Source organism: Podarcis tiliguerta, assembly GCF_965153285.1.
Source record: "Podarcis tiliguerta genome assembly, chromosome: 14".
Classification (NCBI taxonomy): domain Eukaryota; kingdom Metazoa; phylum Chordata; class Lepidosauria; order Squamata; family Lacertidae; genus Podarcis; species Podarcis tiliguerta.
The window spans coordinates 39,943,266-39,963,485 of NC_139547.1; the positions used below are offsets into that span (position 1 = coordinate 39,943,266).

Consider the following 20,220-nt stretch of genomic DNA (forward strand, 5'->3'; position numbering starts at 1 on the left):
TATATTTTCGGTATCATTATTTTATTTGGCCATCTGTCAGGGATTCTTTAGCAGTGATTCTGGCATTGCAGGGGGTTGGATGAGATGACATCTGAGTTGCTCCAAACTCTAAAGTTCTATGCTTTATTAAAGATGTTGATTTTATCTATATTTAAAACTATAATGTAAGGTCCTGGAGTGGGTTACAAGTTCTTTATTCCAATATAGATACAAACACTGAACAAAACTGAAGTACTGTGTAACTTTATTATGTCTACTGTTTTTAAGGTTTGTTTTATTGCTATTTTTAAATATTTTAAAACATTTTATATAAATTACTTTTTAAAAAATTGAGTGGTATCTAAATAGTGAATAATTAAACACACACACACACACAAATACTAAAACTCCCTGAATGTAGAAAATTAGCACATCAGGGAGAAGCTAAGTTAGAGCACTTGTCCCTGACATGCTAGTTTTTTATATACATGCATGAATGCATGGATTTATTATATTTATTTATACACTGAATATAAAAAACAAGCACATCAGGAAGTAGGCCAGGCCAGGACCCTTCTTCTTGGCATGCTGGTCTTTTATATTTGGGAAGTGATTACCCCTGCTACTGCTCCCCTAACATAGAAAGATAGACTGTTAAGAAGAGAGTCACGTTAGGGCCCTTCTCCTTGATACACTAGCTTTCTCTGTGCAGGGATTTATTTATTTTAATTTTTATTTTTAAAAAGTGTAAGCAGGAGTCTTCTATCCCACACCTGCCACCTGAAGCATTGCAGCTCAGACATAGATCGGCCATCTCAGTAAGAACAAGGCCACAGATGAACATGAAACAAAAGACTTTGGATTAAGATTGTTTTGGCTGGGAGGCGCTGTGGATTTTTCTATGGTTGATGGATCCCAGCGTGAGTCTATTGCCAAGGACAAGAAGGAATTTACAGCTCCCCCAGGCCAGTAATCCTCAGGCTTCCAACTGGAATGAAAAGGAGAAGAACAAGCTCATGCAATGCCACAGACCTTTAAAGGCAGAAACGTTCTCCCCACTGCATGGGTGCACAGATGCTACGCGAGGACCGCCAAGCAGCGGCCAGAAAAAAACGTGAATGTGCTCCCATCCCTACACCACCTCCTATACTCTCACAGTTCCAGTTTGGGTGAGGAACACAGTCTCTCTGTATCAAGCTTTGTCCCCAAACAGCCCATCTTTATAACAACATCCTTAGAAGACGTGTGTGATGCAGAGGGGGCCAGTGGTTATTAAAAGGGGATTACAGGGGTGACTGAGACTGACAGGTGAGTCAAGGCTCTTTGACTCTGCAACAAGTACAGGAGCAAGACTGCCTCGTACCTTGAGGCCCTTGAACTTTTTTTTTTTAAAAAACACCCTTAACCAGGGGCAGTTAACTACAAGATCACCTCAGCGCACATGTGCGGTCACTCAACAGCTTCATTCCAAGATCAGAACGGCTTCCATAATTCCAGCACTGTCCCTTGAAAATCAGGGCACTTGGACAGTGTGCTATTGTGTCGCTTTGTTCCCCGTTCTTGGATTGCAAATATTTAATGAAGAGCAGGCTAAAAATACTGGAAATAAATAATAAAATTACCTTTGAGCAGCAGGTTCGTTTCTTCAAATTCACGCATATCTACTCAGGCAAGCAGGCGCATTCAAAGGCACATTCCAGCTAGGCAAAAAAACTTGGAGTGGATAGCAGGGCTAGGGAGAAGTGTGGCCTGTCAAGACTTCCAAGAACCAAACAGAGAGGCCCAGAAGGCAGAATTTCCACACACACACACACCCAGTCCTAAAGTGCCCCGCCCTCAGTGTAGGGATTGTCAATATGGTGGCCTCTTGGTGGTGTTGGTATTGCAATTCCCATCTTCCCTGATCATTGCATACCTTCCAGCATTTTCTCTGATGAAAACAGGAACATCCTATTCAACAACAACCACAACTCTATTATTTATACCCCACCCATCTGACTGCATTGCCCCAGCCACTCTGGGTGGCTTCTAACAAATATAAATATATAATAAAACATTAAACATAAAGAACGTTCGGTCTCTCCGAAAAATTTTACACATCACTTGGAAAGACAGGCGAACTAATATCAGTGTACTGAAGAAGCAAAGATCACTAGTGTTGAAGCAATGATTCTTCAACATCAACTTTGTTGGACTGGTCATGTTGTGCGGATGCCTGATGATCATCTTCCAAAGCAACTACTTTATTCCGAACTTAAAAATGGAAAGTGTAATGCTGGTGGTCAACAAAAGAGGTTTAAAGACTGTCTCAAGGCAAATCTAAATAAATGCAGTATAAACACTGACAACTGGGAAAAACTGGCCTGCAAGCGCTCCAGTTGAAGAACAGCCTTTACCAAAGGTGTCATGGACTTTGAAGACACTCGAACTCAGGACGCAAGGGAGAAACGTGCTAAGAGGAAGCCACGCTTGGCAAATTTACACTGTGATAAACTCCAGCCCGGAAACCAATGCCCCCACTGTGGAAGGACATGTGGATCCAAAATTGGCCTCCACAGTCACTTATGGACTCATTGTTAAAACCGTGTTTATGGAAGACAATCTTACTCAGCTACGAGTGATCGCCAAAGAAGAAGAAGAAGAAAAGAAGAAGACGACTTCTGATAAAGTACTGCTGATCTGCAAATGTTTTTTAATTAACATGATGATCTTTTTGTTTTAGTCAGTGCTTTTTTTCTTAAAAAATGTTTAGGGGTACTCTCATTTTGACTCAAGAAAATCACCATTTTATAGTTCAAATCAGGAAAAATAAATACAGTAAAGATTCACAAAATGTTTAGAAGTATGTGTACCCCTGCGTACCCCCAGAAAAAAAGCACTGGTTGTAGTTCTCTCTTTTAAATACTTGAAATCTTTTGTAATCTACCTTAGGAGGGTTTGTCCCTAAAATATGGCCTAGAAATATTTTAAATAAATAAATGTAATGGGGGGAGGGGTCAGCCTGGATGATCCCTTTCAAAGCAATGATCCTGTATCTGTGTGGGTTGAATCTGTAAGAGGAAACCTGCCACATCAGTTTCCTTGTCAAGGTAACATCCCTAGCTGCTCAGCCAGGTACACATCACCTGCCTCTTGAAAGAGTGCTGTTGCCATAGAGACAAATGTGGTCATCTGTCAGGGGGTTTGACTAGATGACCCTTGGATCCCTTCCAACCCCACAATTCTATGGTTCTATAATTCTGTTTCACAAATAACCACAATGCCCCAAGAAACTCACTGCTGAATCTCCCTCAATGGGATGTTGTGCGGGCATCCAGAACACAGGTCATCGTTCTTGAAATGAGTTGCTTAAAAAGAGCACCACTTCATTCTTATTTGACACAAATAAACAGATCTTTATTTTTTCCATAAATATACCTCCTTAGACAGTATGTTTGGGGTTGGGGAGAATGTACAGAAGCATCTAACAAAATCGACAGAATTTGCTGACTTGTCACGTCCATCCACCGCTTTGGGAAACTATGGTTTTAAAATAAGGAGGAACCAAAACCCCTCCATCAGGCCCAAGAGCCAACAGACACGAACATTTCTGTCAAAGTAAAGTCAGCCCGTGCCAGCTTTTATGATGGATGCTGACACATCAGACATCTGTTGCATGAATACTGCAGCAAATGCTCAGATTGTTGTCTCCATGTGCCATGGTTCCATGCATATTATTTTTTTTAAAAAAGGTTTTGCTACTTATAAAAGTTAACAGCGATATACTAAGTTAATTTTCATACAGGAATATTACACCTTATAAGAACCAAATTTATATTCTTTGTGGGGTCCCAATACAGGTTCACTTTGTAATTGTACAAGAATGTTAAGAGGCCTGTGTTTCAGACAAAAGGCCCATCTAGCCTAAATTCCCATTGCCCACAACGACCAATCAGATGCCTCTCGGAAATCCCACAGGAATCCCCTCTCCCACAGCGGATCCCAGCAAATGAGCTGTTCAAGTGTTCAATCTCACATACATTCAATTTGCTCAGGTCATCTATTCCAGGGGTGGGGCAACTTTTTCAGACCAGGGGCCACGTTTCCTTCTGAGTGACCATCCAGGGGCCACATGACCAGTGGCAGAGAGAGGGCAAAGGCAAAGGTGAACAGAACAGTGGGCTAGTTTCCTCACACTCACTCATACCTTTCTCTCATCTCCACCTAGGCACACAAGAAGCATTATCAGAGTTTGAGGACATGTCCCAGCCAGACAAAAGTATAGGAGGCTGCAAAGCAGGGCAGGTGAGCACTGTGACTCAAGAGGGTGTGTGCCCTGTGGAGATGCCTGGAGGGGCCTCTCTGGCAGCCTGAGGTTATATAGTAATAATTTATTATTTATACCCCACCCATCTCGCTGGGCTTCCCCAGCCACTCTGTGCGGCTTCCACCAAAATATTAAAATACAGTAGTGCATCAAATATTAAAAGCTTCCCTAAACAGGGCTGCCTTCAGATGTCTTCTAAAAGTCTGGTAGTTGTTGTTCCCTTTGACATCTGGTGGGAGGGCGATCCCCATCCCTGATCTCTACAGTATTACAGAAGGTTCGACCTACTTCCCTACACCTTTTCTGTATGTGGCAGGTAAATACACAGACATTTGCTGACTTTACACTCAAGACCAGTTCAACACACTGAAATACAAAGGGGTGTGTGTGGGGAGATCAACTTGACTATCACATGTAAATGCAAATCACACGGCATTAGGTCTTTTGTGAACGTTGCCACAAAAGGTTCCTAAAATGCGGGGTGGGGGGTGGGATTTGACACAAACAGTTCTCTGAAACCTTCAGATGCCTCCACTTTCAAGTTCAGCCACGGCCTTTAAAGGGACATGTGCCCCATTCTAATGATGTGCCGGGAGTGTGGTGGATCCATGTGCATAGAAGTCCCTACTACGGCTGTTTTGAGTGACGCAAAGCACAAAGTGGAACCTGCCTCCTACCAGAAGCTGATTGGGCTGAACCTGATTTCAACACCCTCCACTGTCCTTGAGGATAGCAGGTAGACTACAGGGTGCAACTCCTTGCACCCTCAGCACCCACCTCACTCTGCTGGGTGGTTGGCTCCTCCATGCCTCCACCGCTTCCAAGGGAAAGGACAACTCCACACGCACTTTGCACTCATGGAACCTGCACCGTGGAAACAAATTGGGCAGCTCACACATCCCAGAGCATTGCACACTTCTGGAACTAGCACTGCAACTAGGCTGCCACCCACTATTTCCCTCCTCCAAAATGAGCTTTGTTGACTTCAACGCAGGAGTCTTCAGCCTTTTCAGACCCAGGACCCACTCTTAAGTCAAACATGCACACACCCCAATTCTGGTAGTAGTGCTACCATTTCAACCCAACTTAGATCAGGTTGCAACCAGGTGATGGGTTCCAACCAATCGGCTTTAAGGGGCCTGCTCAAGGGTGATCCAGCTGTGGACTGCAGCTTTCGTAACAGTACACCAGCGGGTTCTTGAATGATGCAACATTTTACAAAATGCTAGCATGTGTGATTGAGCAGGAAAGAGACGACTGCCTCCATCCCATTCTGCCCAAGGGCACAGCTCCAGACACAGAAGCACACGTTATATCTGATTTGGTTAAGCTAGTACAGTGACAAAGGAAGGACTGGGTTTAGACGTATTTACACCATACACTCTACCGCTAAAACAACATCCTAGTAATCTACCACGCATTCACCACGGATAACACACAGGATCTGATACCTTCCGATACAATTGCTCACACGAGATGTAGAGTATGGCGTAGTGGAGAGGAAACCATGAAGCTTTTCCGCAGCTAACCAGTCTGCTATCTGCACTGCACTATGACATAGCAGGCAACAAAGGATTTCTGAAAATGTATTAGCAGACAACCCTTTGAGCAGCTTCCACTGTCCTACACAACAGCATCACCTTCTGATGTGGATGTAGTGGTTGATATGTGATCCTGAGTAAAACAATCAATGGAGTGGATGAAATAATAGGTAGCACGGAGGCTAATGCAACTATTTTTTTCGTTGCCAGTGGCCATTAAGAGTTGCTGTGGATTCCATAGTGATTATGTGCAAGTGTGTGTGTTTGTGTGTGTGTATGACTTGTCTTGTATAGATCTGCTCAGTGGCTTGCTAGCAGCGTCGGCGTCCTCACGTCACCTCCAGGGAAGCCGGAGAGACACGGTCACATTCAGCTCGCGACCGGAGAGTGTGCCACTGCTCCACAGCCGTGCGGTGGGAGTTCAGCATCCGCCGCCAATGCTTGGATTCCGAAGAGCCTGTGGAGTACTGGCCAATCACAATCCGCCCAATGAAGTCGTTGCTGCTCTTCATGTTGTGGCCAAAGACTGAAGATAACAAAGAGAGAGGCAGGGAGAAAGAAAGATGGGGTGGGGGTGAGGGAGTAAAGACTGGAAAAGCAGCTGCAACGCCAACCCTAACTCTCAGATCTCCCCTTGACTGGAACAATTATCAAGAGAGCTCTCTAGCAAGCATAACTGTGCAACCTTGAATTTGACATTATGTGACTGAATCCCACCCAAAAGCACCCAGAGAAAGCAGTGACGTCCGATTGCAGTGGACGGAACTGGCAGAGCTGCAGAAATCATGCCAGAAATTGTCTTCCTTCTTTCCTGTCAATAAATTTGTACCAAGATAAGTCTAGCAGCAATGAAAGAGAAAGGGAACACTGGTGAACAATTATCTACTTACAGAAGTGATACCTGCAACAAAATGATGCAGAGTGGAGTGTTTCTGACCAAAATGCCAGCCAGTCTGCCATGCCCTTTTCCATTCCATTCACCACCCTGCCCCCAGTTCCCTTCCCCAACACCAACATGCCATGTCCACTGACCACTGTCTTCATTGAGCTGCATTTAGTTCAACTCCATTCCTCACCATGGGATTATTAAGTTCTTCTTTAGAATCTTTGCACTTACGCAAACCTTGTGTGTAATCTGTATTGTTTTGGTAATGAAAATGCTTTTAAAAATAAATTATCAACTAGAAAGCATGGGTGTGTGTTTTTATAGTGAGGATTTAATTCTGTTGTGTACTGGTTTCAGTTTCACAACAGTTATTGCCCTTTTACAGGTTTGTTCATTTTGGGTTTTTCAGTAGTTGTTTTATTATTTGAACTGCTGATCTGCTCAAATAGTTTCGACTGAAGATAGAACTGAAACTGCAACACAAAGACTGTTGGAAGTTTGGGTGCAACTCAGCTTGCAAATGAGGTGTTTTGCAGGGGTTAAAACAGACATTGTTAGGGACCTTCAGATTCCCAGACTATCCCTGTATCTTTAGCCTATTAGCTTCCTTCTCTATCTTTTTGATGGTAGATTGAACAAATTTTTCTTTCCTACAAGCATATGAGGCCAGTCTGAGCGAAACTTAGTTGGAGACAACTCTGTTTTTCCATTTAGATTAGTCACTGGGTGAAATGCAAAATGTTGTTGTTGTTGTTGTTTAGTCGTTCCGTCGTGTCCGACTCTTCGTGACCCCATAGACCAGAGCACGCCAGGCACTCCTATCTTCCACTGCCACCCGCAGTTTGGTCAGATTCATGTTTGTAGCTTCAAGAACACTGTCTAACCATCTCGTCCTCTGTCGTCCCCTTCTCCTTGTGCCCTCCTTCTTTCCCAACATCAGTGTCTTTTCCAGTGAGTCTTCTCTTCTCATGAGGTGGCCAAAGTATTGGAGCCTCAGCTTCACGATCTGTCCTTCCAGTGAGCACTCAGGGCTGATTTCCTTAAGAATGGATGCGTTTGATCTTCTTGCAGTCCATGGGACTCTCAAGAGTTTCCTCCAGCACCATAATTCAAAAGCGTCAATTCTTCGGCGATCAGCCTTCTTTATGGTCCAGCTCTCACTTCCATACATCACTACTGGGAAAACCATAGCTTTTACTATACGGACCTTTGTGGGCAAGGTGATGTCTCAACTTTTTAAAATGCTGTATAGAAATGCAAAATAGCGATAGCTTAAAAAGCTAAAGGTAAAGGGACCCCTGACCATTAGGTCCAGTCGTGGCCAACTCTGGGGTTGCGGCGCGCATCTCGCTTTATTGGCCAAGCGAGCCGGCGTACAGCTTCCGGGTCATGTGGCCAGCATGACTAAGCCACTTCTGGCAAACCAGAGCAGTGCATGGAAACGCCGTTTACCTTCCCACTGCTTGGTGTGCTTTCGAACTGCTAGGTTGGCAGGAGCAGCGACCAAGCAACAGGAGCTCACCCTGTCGCGGGGATTTGAACCGCCGACCTTCTGATCAGCAAGTCCTAGGCTCTGTGGTTTAACCCACAGCGCCACCCACGTCCCGAGATGTAGCTTAGTTGTGTTTATTCATTTCAATAAGCCTACTCTGAGTAGGTCTAGCATTGAATTCCACCCACTATTTCCAAGTTTGCATCTACACGTATAAATAAACATGGGCCAAATTTTATGAGAATCTGTGCCCTCTCTTCTTTCTGGGTGATGCATATCCTATACTGTACTGTATTATTGTTTTGGAGATGAGTAAGTGGCCATTCTATGGCTCACCTTCCCCACTCTCTTTCTGGGCTACAGAGGCTGAGCAACCAGGAGCATGCTGCCACCTGCTGGTTCACTTCCCCTCCCCTTGGTAAGGAAGGAGGAGGTTCAGCAGCTCCAGCAGCCACGAGGAAGGTAACCAAGATGATAGAGATGGAAACCAAGCCTTATGACAATTGGTTGAAGGAGTTGGGCATGCTTTAGCCTGGAGGTGATATGATAGCCATCCTCATATATCTGAAGGGCTGTGACATGGAATAGGATGATGATGATGATGATGATGATGATTAAATTTGTATACCACCCTTCATCCATAGATCTCAGGGCGCTTCACCACAGACTATACAACAGGTTCACAACAGGTTAATACAAGATGAAAGCACAAAACACATAATAAAAACAAGAACAAACAAAAAGGCCCTACACAAACCAATGACCCCTTTCTCCCCTTCCCACAAACACATTTGAAAGGGCATCAGATGTTAATTCAAGAGGAACGTTTTCACCCGGTGCCTAAAGGTGCATAATGAAGGTGCTGGCTGAACCTCCCTGGGGATAGCATTCCAAGGAGCCACTGCAGAAAGGCCTGTTCACGTGTTGCTGCTCTCTGGACCTCTTGTAGGGAAGGCACACCAAGAAGGGCCTCAGATGATGAGCAAGCTTACTTTCTGCTGCTCCAGAGGACTGGACCAATGGATTCAAATTACAAGAAAAGAGATTCCAGCTAGACATTAGGAAGAACTTTCTGATGTTAAGAGCTGTTTGACAGTGGAGCGGATGGTAGGTTTTTAAACAGGGGTTTTGAAGCAGAGTTTGGATGGCCATCTGTCAGGGGTTATTTGGCTGTGATTCCTGCAATGCAGGGGGCAGGGCTAGATAGCCGCTGGGGTTCAACTCTACAGTTCTATGATTCTAAGTGCTCCTCCTGCTCCAGTCTAATCCTACACAAACCTATTTGCACACAAACATCCTAACACATGTTCCCCCAAAGCTTTCCATTTCATGTAGATTGTTTTCCTGTTACATATTTCAAAAGCCTTTCAATAATTAAACTGTTCGCCTGCAACTGCTCTGCAAACCCAGCCTGCCAATAAAGAGAACAAACCATTGCTGGTCTTGTGGCCTCTGTAGGGCGAATAAAAGCATAGCCGCGAGGCCTGAGCACATAACTGGGGAACAAACAAAAGCACAATCTGCAATGTGTACTTATTCCATAGCCTCAGAAGCCTATTCACTCAGGCATCAGCTAGGATCAGTCTTTGTCTTTCCACTCCCAGAGGCAATAGTAATATCAATAACAGTAGTAGTCATCATAATAGCAGCCTAGGAAGTTGTCTTATACAGCACCAGACCATTGGTCCATCTAACGTTGTGTCCCCCCCCCCCAGCCCTACTCAAGCCTGGCCCTGAGAAACTAAATTATTTCAGATCACCATTCACATTTAGATTGTGAATGGAATTCGTTACTTAAGCCAACACTGAGCGAACATCTAGGGGCAGCATCCCTACACATGTTTGTGGAGGAGAAATATTTCCTCGAAGGTGTGGAGAAAGCAGGGCTCACTGAACATGTCAATTAGCTGACTGGCACTGCCAGCGAGTCCCGCTTGCAAAGGGAGACTCAGAAGCTAACATTCAGCTTGCAGCCACAACCTTAACTGATGTCAGGTGCTGGGGGGCAGATGGTTGTGGGGAAATTGTCTTGCATGCCAAACAGGAACCTACAGACTGGAGGTTCCCAAGCCCTGGTTTAACACATCCTTTCACAGAAAACATGCCCAGACTGAAGAGCCAAACCCAAGGAAGTTCTTATTTAAGGCCAGCAAAGCTTCTACTGGCTCCCCAAGTCGCCTGATGGCCCAACTAACTTCAATCTGCAGTCCTGCTGGCAGGGATGCCGTAGAGCAACAAGGCTCAGGCCAGGTAGTCCTTCCACCTGTAATCTGTCCCAGTCTACTGGAATAAAACACTCAATTCAAGCCTGGTATGTAACACACCCACCGGAGGTCAGGTGTGACAAGGATCTGGGGAAAGGGAAGAGGACAACCATGAACAGATAAGTCATAGAACTGTAGATCTGGAAGGGATCCCAAGGGTCATCTAGTCCAACCCTGTGCTATAGGAATCACAGCTAAAGAATGCCTGGCAGATGCCTACCCAACCTCCAAGGAGGTCCAACACCCTTTCAGGGTGCACTTTTGAACAGCTTTCACTATCAGAAAGTTCCTCCTAATGTTGGCATCTCCTTTCTTGTCATTTGAATCCACTGGTTTGGCTCCCACACTCCACAGCAGCAGAAAACAAGCTTGCTCCATCTTCCATGTGACAGATATTTAAAGTTGGCTATCAAATCTTCTGTCAGTCTTCTTGTCTAGATCCTACATACCCAACAATCGTTCTTCACAAGGCTTGATTTCCAGACCCTCTGTCATCTTACTTGCCCTCTCTTCAGATGTTCCAGCTTGTCAAGTCTGTGGTAGCCCGGGGATGGATTTACCAAAAAACAGTCTAGGGACCTGCCCAGGGTCTGAAACCTTTCTGGGTGGGAACTGAAACGCTCCACATGCCCTCCCCCACAACCCAAAGCTGTGCAAAAACACTAATCATAACATTAACCCAGGTGAAACAATTTCTCTTAATAAAGGCAACTGACTCCAGACAGCTGGTAATGTTTATATATTGTGGGTGAGAGAGCAGGAGGAAGAGAATGTGGCTTAGGTGACTGTCTTTTTCTATTTCAGAATAAGGCCCTCAATGGATTACAGGAACAATTCCTTCCTCCCACACCTGATCTAGTGCGTTCAAAACTATGCATGCTGCCTTTTCCGCAGAGGAAAATTTCTGTACATCATGCTTGCGATTTAAATTGTTGATGAGCATCGCTTTCATTCGGAAATGTTTGGAAACAAGCTAATGGGTTCTCATTTCAGCGTCTCGTCTCAACAGCAACATCTGTTTCTACTAGGGTGGGTGTGCACAGAGGATAAAATCCCTTCAGATCTCAATTGGGTGCTTCTGAGAGGGGGCTGCTTTTTGTGTGAGGGGTTTTGTTATGGTCCACTTCAAAAGAGAGGTGTTTCATTTGAGACCTGAGACAGAAGCTTGCTTTCATTTTCTGAAGCTCTGGGCATCGTGGGGCAAGATCAGGGATGGCTGATGTGCTGATTGCCAGATGTTGAGGAGGAAGACAACTCTCAGCAGACTGGGAGGAGATTTCGGAAGCTGAAGAGGCTTCCGTCACACCCTGACCCAACTGTGGGTATCATTCAAACCACAAGAGGCATGTTTATTCTTTAAAACCATTTTGTTCCTCACTTGTGCATAAATGAAGATTTAGGCTGCCAACCCAACCCTACTCACCTGGGGTAAGTCCTACTGGAGTCAGTAATATTTACTTCTGAGTAGATATAGTAAGGATTGCACTGTTAATAGGGAGAATTCCAACAACAACAGGGGAGAAAGAGGAACTCTGCAAACAATATATAATTACTCTCTCCCCCATGGTTTTGATGTTTCCTTTAAGTTACGTATATAGCTACACACCTGATTTAAATAGTAATGCATCTTAATTAGTGGACAGTAAGATGAATGACATAGTAGTTGATGGAAACAAAGCTGCAGCAGAATGGAGACAGTGTTGATTGTGACCAACACAGGTTGGTCACAACAGAAATCTCTATCTTCTTACAACCCTAGCTGTTAGTTGATTAATTGACGGAAAGTCACATGAATTAATCAGCCAAAATTATTCAACTCTGTGGCAGGCCTACAAACCATATTTGAAAGAGATACGTGAACATACCTGTGAAGACTAAACTGGCACTTTCAAGTTCTTCTTGGGGCACTTTGAAACTGAAGGACTCGTTGTAGAAGGGGTCAATGGTAGCCCTCTTGCAAGAAGTCTTCTTTGTTTTCGCCAGTTTTAAACCATGAACAAGTTGGATCTTCACAAAGGGATCTGAACAGAAAACAAGCACAGCTTGATCTTCCAGAGAGGATTTTGTTCATCGGAAATCATTATTTCCTGTCACTGCCCAGTTCACGCATTAAGTTGGCCCAAGTGAACTCCTTGCCCCAATGCAGCCTGGGACTCTGACCCAGACAAGGAAGGGAAAGCCCATTAAATTGGATTCAGAGAGAAATAGGTGCCAGATACAAATCCAGGCCCTGACATCTTGACCAGCTTTGAGCCTGGACTCAAGCCGATAAGCAAGGAAAGCCCAACCCTATTATGGGACAGAGTGACATAGTTTGCCTCAGGTGGCAAAGTCTGGAGGGAGGGGAGTGGTAGCAAAGCCCTGTATTTGTAAGTTTCTAATGTCTGATGTTCTATTATGTTTTTATATGTGTTGGAAGCTGCCCAGAGTGGCTGGAGAAACCCAGCCAGATGGGTGGGGTATTATTATTATTATTATTATTATTATTATTATTATTATTATTATTATATTATGATGATGATGATGATGTTGGTGCCCTGTAGACCATGCACTGCTTGCCCTGCACCGGCTAAGCTGGGAATCAGAGGTGGGGGGTGTTGTTGAACCCCGGTCCTATTTACCGGCTCCCCGTAGGTAATCTGGTTGGCCAGTGTGAAAAGAAGATGCTAGAGCAGACAGGCCTTTAAGAGGATTTTATAGACAATTTTCATGTATTTTATACTTATTACTGGGGAGCATTTTAGGGTTTTTTAATTCTGGTCATTACACTTTTTACTGTTTGCTTTCTGAAAGAGTGACTAATAAATATAATTATTAATAATAACAATGCTCAGAAGTGAGTCTTCGGCCTCCCTCTTTCGGCTGTAACCTTCTTTCCCTGCTCGCTCCTACGAAGATTATATCTGCCGAAAAGAACCTGCTCTCTCTCAAAAAGAACAGCGTAGCTGACCTTCCCTCACCAAGGCCAGCCTTCCGTTGTTCGCAATTGAAAGTAAACAGGGTACATTTTGACTTCTGCTTCTGAGGAACAAAAATGACTCCTCTGGTGATTCCAAGAATGGTTGGGAAAGGGCAGCTTCTAAATGCCACTTGCCTGCTGATTTTCTCCATACTGAAAGTAAAACACACACACGCACAAAATCTCCTCAGGTCTCCCACTTATACAGTATGCAGTCTGGAAGAGGATTGATGGAAGGGGGGGGGGACAGAGCTTAAATATAGATCCATGTGCATTTGCTGGGAAGACTTCAGGCTTTGGGGATCTATTTTGCTTTCTACTGGAACCCCGAAATCCACAACTGGAGCCAGGTGCATTAAAAATTGGGGTGGAGGTCACACATTAAGAATTAAGAATCCGGAAGCTCTGAGCATATGCTCAGTCCGGGATTATGAGTTGTGAGAATTGAGCTCACCATCCTTTCGCCCAGCAATCCACTGCCAATTCTCTCTCCTGCCCCTTCCAGCAGCTAGGTTGTTGCCATGGGGATACAAGGCCATACTGGGGTGCGGTGGGGTTGTGAGGTGAGCCGTGCATGTTGAAGAGGTGGAGGCTGACCCGTAGCTCTGTGCTGAGGACCCCTTGAAAGCGCCCTCTTGCACTATCCCCCAACAAAGCCGGCCGGATTTGTGCCTTTTTGGCAGACACCACCTCACCCACCAAAAAGCTGAAATGTGCCTTCCTGAGGCCCAGCACACAAGGCAAGAGGCACAGCTGCTTGGACCTCTCTATTTTCAACTGGGCATAGTTAGAACTGTTTTTATTGTTTTCCGGTTCATGGTTATTTTTAGGCACCCCTTAGGCAAAATGCAGATGCCGTCTTTTAAAAAAAATCAATACATTTCCCACCATTATTCTGTAGAACCACTGACATTTGGATGTGCCGGTGGCATTTCTCAAATCGTAAATGTCTGGTCTGAAAAGGTCATAAAGTTCTTCAAAGACTGTGGAAGTCAAAACCTTCTCAGAAGCCTCCTCTGATTCTGAATGCTCCGTCCCACCCCTCTCAGTACAAGCGGAGGCTGGATGCAGCAGTGAGGAACAGACATTCTCTGCACATGCTCAGAGACACACTACTCCTTTGTCGATTTGCATATCCTGGCACTGAAAATTTCCGTGCGGCGGGGGCTTGGTTCATATTAAGGCTTTAGGGCTGGGATTTTTCAGAGCTGCTTTGGGGAACGACAATATCCTGTTCCCTGTTGAAAACATCCACATCTTTCAGAATCTTATACATCTCAGCAGTACCAGAGCACCTCCGATTAAGTGCAGCAGTCATTACTGGAAAAGCGCCAGTCCGTACCTGAACCTTGGCTCATATCTGTTTGAAGCAGCTGTTTTGCTCTAATGATGTCTACATTCAGTCTTCCTGCACTGGGAAGGTAGTTTAACGACAGCAGGAGTTCTCCCAGTTCAACTTCATTCTGCAACAGATGTGCCAAAGAAGGAATCAAACAGGACAAGAGGTGGGGTGTTTGAAACAAAGGGCATTACAAGCCATGTCCAAGGATCACAAATGCCCTTACAGCAGGTGTGGGAAACCTCTGGACCAAGGGCCAAACGCTGGCCCTCCAAGCCCCTCTATCTGGGCAAGGCCCTCTGATGATGAGGGGAAGAACAGTACACCCTCCGCTGCCACGGCAAAGCCCTCTGCTTCTGCAGGGAGGTATGGCTGGACCCTCTGCCGCCATGGGGAGGCCCAGTAAGGCCCTCCACCACCACAGATATATATCATGATATATCGAGATATTGTGATATTTAGCTGGTGATATATCACAATGTTGAAAATCAGATATCGCCCAGCCCTAGCCTGGGCCACTTCCAGCATTTGAGGCCCCTAGCCATAATCAAAATTAAAAATGACAACACACGAGAAACAAATTAACCTTCCTCCCCCCACAACCCAAACGTGAGTGGTTTATTTACATAATCAGCTGATCTGAGAGTATATTGTCTGGGTCTAATTTTGTGCTACCAGAACATATATTTTTATTAATATTTGTGAATGTTTAAACTCTTCGACATGATGAAAACTATGTCAGTTAACAGAAGAAAATGATGCATTTTCAAAATCACAAATCTTATTTGCTTAGATTTGCAGCTCTAAGCTGAGAGTGTTGTGTTATGGTCCAATGCTCATGAAAACATGTTATGAAACTTATCAAAGGCTAAAAAATTAACAAGTGTCTAAATCTGAGCAGCCTCCCCCCTTGTGCTTGAGATCCAGGCCAAACAGCACCCCTATCCTCCACACACCGTGATTGACCCTGAGCACCACAGAGCATATGAGATGGAATCACCCAGCCAGGACCTAAGCATGGCACACGGCCACCAGTATATAAAACAGTCAGTAAGACACACAGCTATATCCCTCTGGCCCCACATGTCAGAGACTAAGAATTCAGAAGTAGAAACCTCTGATGACAGAAAACCATGTAGGAAGAGCGTTTTGCACAAATAACCATAATAAAGCACTACAATAATCAAACAAGCACTTAGAACAGATCTTATTATTAACAGCAACTTAACATTTGTACAGCACTTCCAAGTGTTCAGAACACTTCCCTTGCATTATCAAATTGCAGCCTTGTAAAGTAAGGCGATCTTATTATCTCCGAAATTGCAGATGGGGTGGTAGGACTGAGGTTGAGAAAGGGTAGCTGACCTAAGGCTAAGGAGTTTATGACAGAGGCAAAATTTGAATCAGGCCCTGTCTGAATTGTAGCTCACTCCCTTAGCCATTTCACAACACCAATTGTCATGATAAGATGAGAGTTTATGGCTACCCTCCGCCTCAAAGACTCCCCTAAAGAGCCAAGTCTTCACCACATACCCCAGGGTTGGGGAACTTCTGGTCTTGGGGTACAATGCGGCCTTCTAAACCTCTCCAACTGGCCCTTGGGAGTCAAGCCAAGCCACACCTCCTCCCTGGGCCAAATGTCTTACCAGTCTTGCTCTGCACTATAATAATACAGTGGTACCTCGGTTTACGAACTTAATCCATTCTGGAAGTCCATTCTTAAACTGAAACAGTTCTTAAACCAAGGCACACTTTCTCTAATGAGGCCTCCTGCCGCCGGTGCCCTTCCACCATTCAAATTCCGTTCTTAGACCAAGATAAAGTTCTCAAACCGGGACACTATTTCCAGTTTTGCGGAGTTCTTAAACCGAATCGTTCGTAAACAGGACTGTTCTTAAACCGAGGTACCACTGTATAGTGATGGAGCTTGTCAGGCCTCCCTAGGGAGAACATTCAAGAGCTTCAAGGCCACAGCCAAATACATCTCTGTTCCTTGTACCATTAAACCACTGCCAATGTTAAATCACCGTCAGAAGGAGGGGGGAAGGACCACCCAGCCAAGACCACCAAGAACAGAAGCAACAGTCAACATATTGTGTTTTGTTCTGAAACTTACTTGAGAGCTGGGGACCAGAGCTTTCCACCAATGTCCTCCCTTCACAAGGTCCACATCACTCAAAGGCATCGTCACTTTGCCAATGACACAGTGGCGTGAAAATTTGTCAAAATCCACTGTGGTTAACAGCAGGGTCCTCCTTTCGGCTTCTAAAAACGGGATGTCAAATGTGTACCTCTCCTCAAAGACTGGGCTTTGGGTTTTGCGCTTCACTCCAGTCTGCTTGGAGTTTTTCTGGTCCGGCAAGAGGCAAATCTTCACGTAAGGATTCGAGTGGGCCATATCCTGCCTAGTGCCATCGTAGGAAATTGGGGGAGGCAGATCCCTCGCCTCAATCACCCTGACAATGAGATAATTGTGCAAGAGGTCGTATTGTGTGCTAAAATGAAGCATGCCCAGCTGGTACTTGGCCAAGACTTCCTCGTCCGTCAAGGAGTCCACGTCTTCGCTGTTAGAGTCAAGGGAATATAGTCTCGGCTCAAACTTCCTAAAATAGTCATCTGGAGTATAGGTTTTCCTCAGGATGGACGGTTGAACTATTTCCTTTTTGGATCCTAAAATCCCAAACTCGATAGGTTTTATGTCAATAAGCGGAGAACTTGGACGCCTCAACTCTAGACCTGCGTAACAAAGAGCAAATGGTGGGACAAGGCACTAATTCACACCGACTGCAGAGATATAGGCCCCAACGTCACTATACATTTAAATCAATCATACCACTTTAAACAGTCATGGCTTCCCCCCAAGAATCATGGGCAGTGTAATTTATTATGGGTGATGAGGTGTTAGGATACCCGTTATTATTATTTGTTTGTTGCTTTTATAGTCCACATTTTTCTCCAAAGAACTCAATGTGGTGTACCCAATTCTCCTCCCCCTCCTCATTTAACCCCAACTACCCTGTGAGGTGAAGGGATGTGGGTGGCGCTGTGGGTTAAACCACAGAGCCTAGGACTTGCCGATCAGAAGGTCGGCGGTTTGAATCCCCGCAACGGGGTGAGCTCCTGTTGCTCGGTCCCTGCTCCTGCCAACCTAGCAGTTCGAAAGCACGTCAAAGTGCAAGTAGATAAACAGGTACCACTCCGGCGGGAAGGTAAACGGCGTTTCCGTGCGCTGCTCTGGTTTGCCAGAAGCGGCTTAGTCATGCTGGCCACATGACCCGGAAGCTGTATGCCAGCTCCCTCGGCCAATAAAGCGAGATGAGCGCTGCAACACCAGAGTCGGCCATGACTGGACCTAATGGTCAGGGGTCCCTTTACCTTTACCCTGTGAGGTAGGTTAGGCTGAGAGGCAGTGACTGGCACAAGGTCATCCAATGAGTTTCATGGCAGGGTGGAGATTTGAACCTTGGCCTCCCAGGTCCAATGTTAACCACAACCACATAGAGCTACAATTTCTGGAATACCGTAGGAAGAGGGATTGATTGTTAAACCGCTCTAAAGACTGCAACTCCACAAAAGGAATAGGGGTCTCCTAACTACTCTCAGCACCCTTAACAAACGACACTTCCCAGAATTCTTTGGGGGAAGCCATGACCATTTACAGTGGCATGATGCTGCTTTAAATGTATAGTGCAGATGGGATCCTCTCTATATAATAAAAATGTAAGTATGTCATCGCACAGCCCCTATTGGAGTAATTGTAGCGCCTCATCACAGCCCTGGATTTACATTAAGTCAACTCCTGACCTGCCTTGGCCCATGGGATCTGGGCCTCAGACCACAACAACATCATGATGGGTTGTGCTGATTGTGTTGCACCCGCCCCCAGCCCCAATGCACCTTCCAGACACTCCCTGCTCTCCCACAGGCCACATGTACAGCCACTTTGAGTACAAGCCCTAAATAAATGCTGATATACTTGTGTAGTGCTTCTCCACATAAAGGGGGCCCATCTGCATCCCCTCCTCACCTGGAAGCCTGTAATGCACTTACATCGCACACAGGGACCCCTTTATAAGGCACCCAATGAACAGAGTGGAAGGCAGCCCCGGGGGGGCAGCCCCATGCCTCATGGTCTGAGGAGGTATCACACACACACACATATGTCACCAAAATGGTGGGTCGTGGCAAACATACTTGAAATTCGTCTTGTGAGGCTGTAAGTGGATCGGGATGTATCCGAAGACGACCGCCTTCTGTCCAGCGAAACGTCCTGAGGGGTTGGAGGGGGCTCACTCGTTGTAGTGTTGTCAGAGTCGCCATCCCTGTCGTCGCTTCGATTGCTCACCCTGTCGAAATGAAATATCTTGAACTCTCTTCCAGGATGAGCATTGCATTTCCTCCCTCAATCGAATTAACCTATGAACGTGGTGTTTCAGAACTTCATTGCTATACTCTCTTATTATTTGCGCCACAAGCCTGTATGGAGAGCCCTGTTTCTTAGTTTATTACTACAAATCATTTAATTGTGCACATTCATCACCATCATCAATAACATATCATGCCTCTACCTTGCCCCCACCCCACGAAAAATCAGATCCATTTTGTCCTGTTTATGGGCATATTTTTAAAAAAGGAAAGGGCATTAAAAAATCCCCCCACTTTTACAAACAAAATGGTACTTATGAGGCACAAAAGACGTGGCCCAAGGGCTACCTCTTTCTTATTTTTTAACTCCTTAAAGATTCTAAGCTACTAATACATATTTATATCCTGGCTTGTTCTGAAGCACAGCTTCCTAATTCAAATGAATTTATAATTAATGGAAGGATTTTTCTGTTTTGCAATTGTCCAATTTCTGAGAAATTGTTGGAAGAGTGTAAAAATGGCAACACAATCACACTCAATGCCTCTGAAATTAGACAATAATATATTTTCATTCCTCTCCGCCCCCCATTCTATTTCTCTACTACAGAGGTAGGGGAACCTACAGCCCACAGGCCAATCCTGGCCCACCAGACACCCAAGTTGGCCCATGATGCCATTTCTCCCAAACCATGCCCACCTGTGCATCAGCTGACATCAGGGTGACATTAATTGATGGGCAGGGAGCTACACTGCGAAGTACTGCTTCGCCAACATGCTCACCACAGGGAAATGCTAGTGAAACAGACCCCTGCAGCCAGCAGGATCCTGTGGGAAATGTGCTGGTGAAGCAGACCCTTAGCTCCCTCCGCCAGTCAACCTGGACATGTGGGTGGGACCTTGATGGCATCATGGAACCAGATTATTGAGATATCCACTTCTAAATCCTGGCTCCATTCAGAAGACCTCCCAGTTTTTCTTTAATGTGGGCCACCAAAAAAGAAGAACCAAGCTTCAATTTCAGTTTAATCTCACCAAGTATCTTTTTTAAAATCATTTTGAACACCCGTGTCACACATTTTGTAATTTGCA

General features: G+C 45.1%; 1 protein-coding gene across 8 annotated transcripts in view; it reads right to left on the reverse strand.

Moving 5' to 3' along the window:
- Positions 1-3,347: 3,347 nt before the first annotated feature.
- SYT17 (synaptotagmin 17) overlaps positions 3,348-20,220 on the reverse strand; it is a 36,385-nt gene continuing 19,512 nt past the window's right edge. For all 8 annotated transcript variants that reach the window (XM_083412637.1, XM_083412642.1, XM_083412643.1 and 5 more), the window contains exons 4-8: positions 18,961-19,112; positions 16,883-17,502; positions 14,770-14,890; positions 12,334-12,489; positions 3,348-6,352 (exon numbers count right to left, since the gene is read on the reverse strand). In XM_083412637.1, coding sequence (XP_083268763.1) covers positions 6,156-6,352; positions 12,334-12,489; positions 14,770-14,890; positions 16,883-17,502; positions 18,961-19,112 — 1,246 coding nt within the window. In that variant the 3' untranslated portion in view covers positions 3,348-6,155. The remainder of the gene's footprint in view (positions 6,353-12,333; positions 12,490-14,769; positions 14,891-16,882; positions 17,503-18,960; positions 19,113-20,220) is intronic.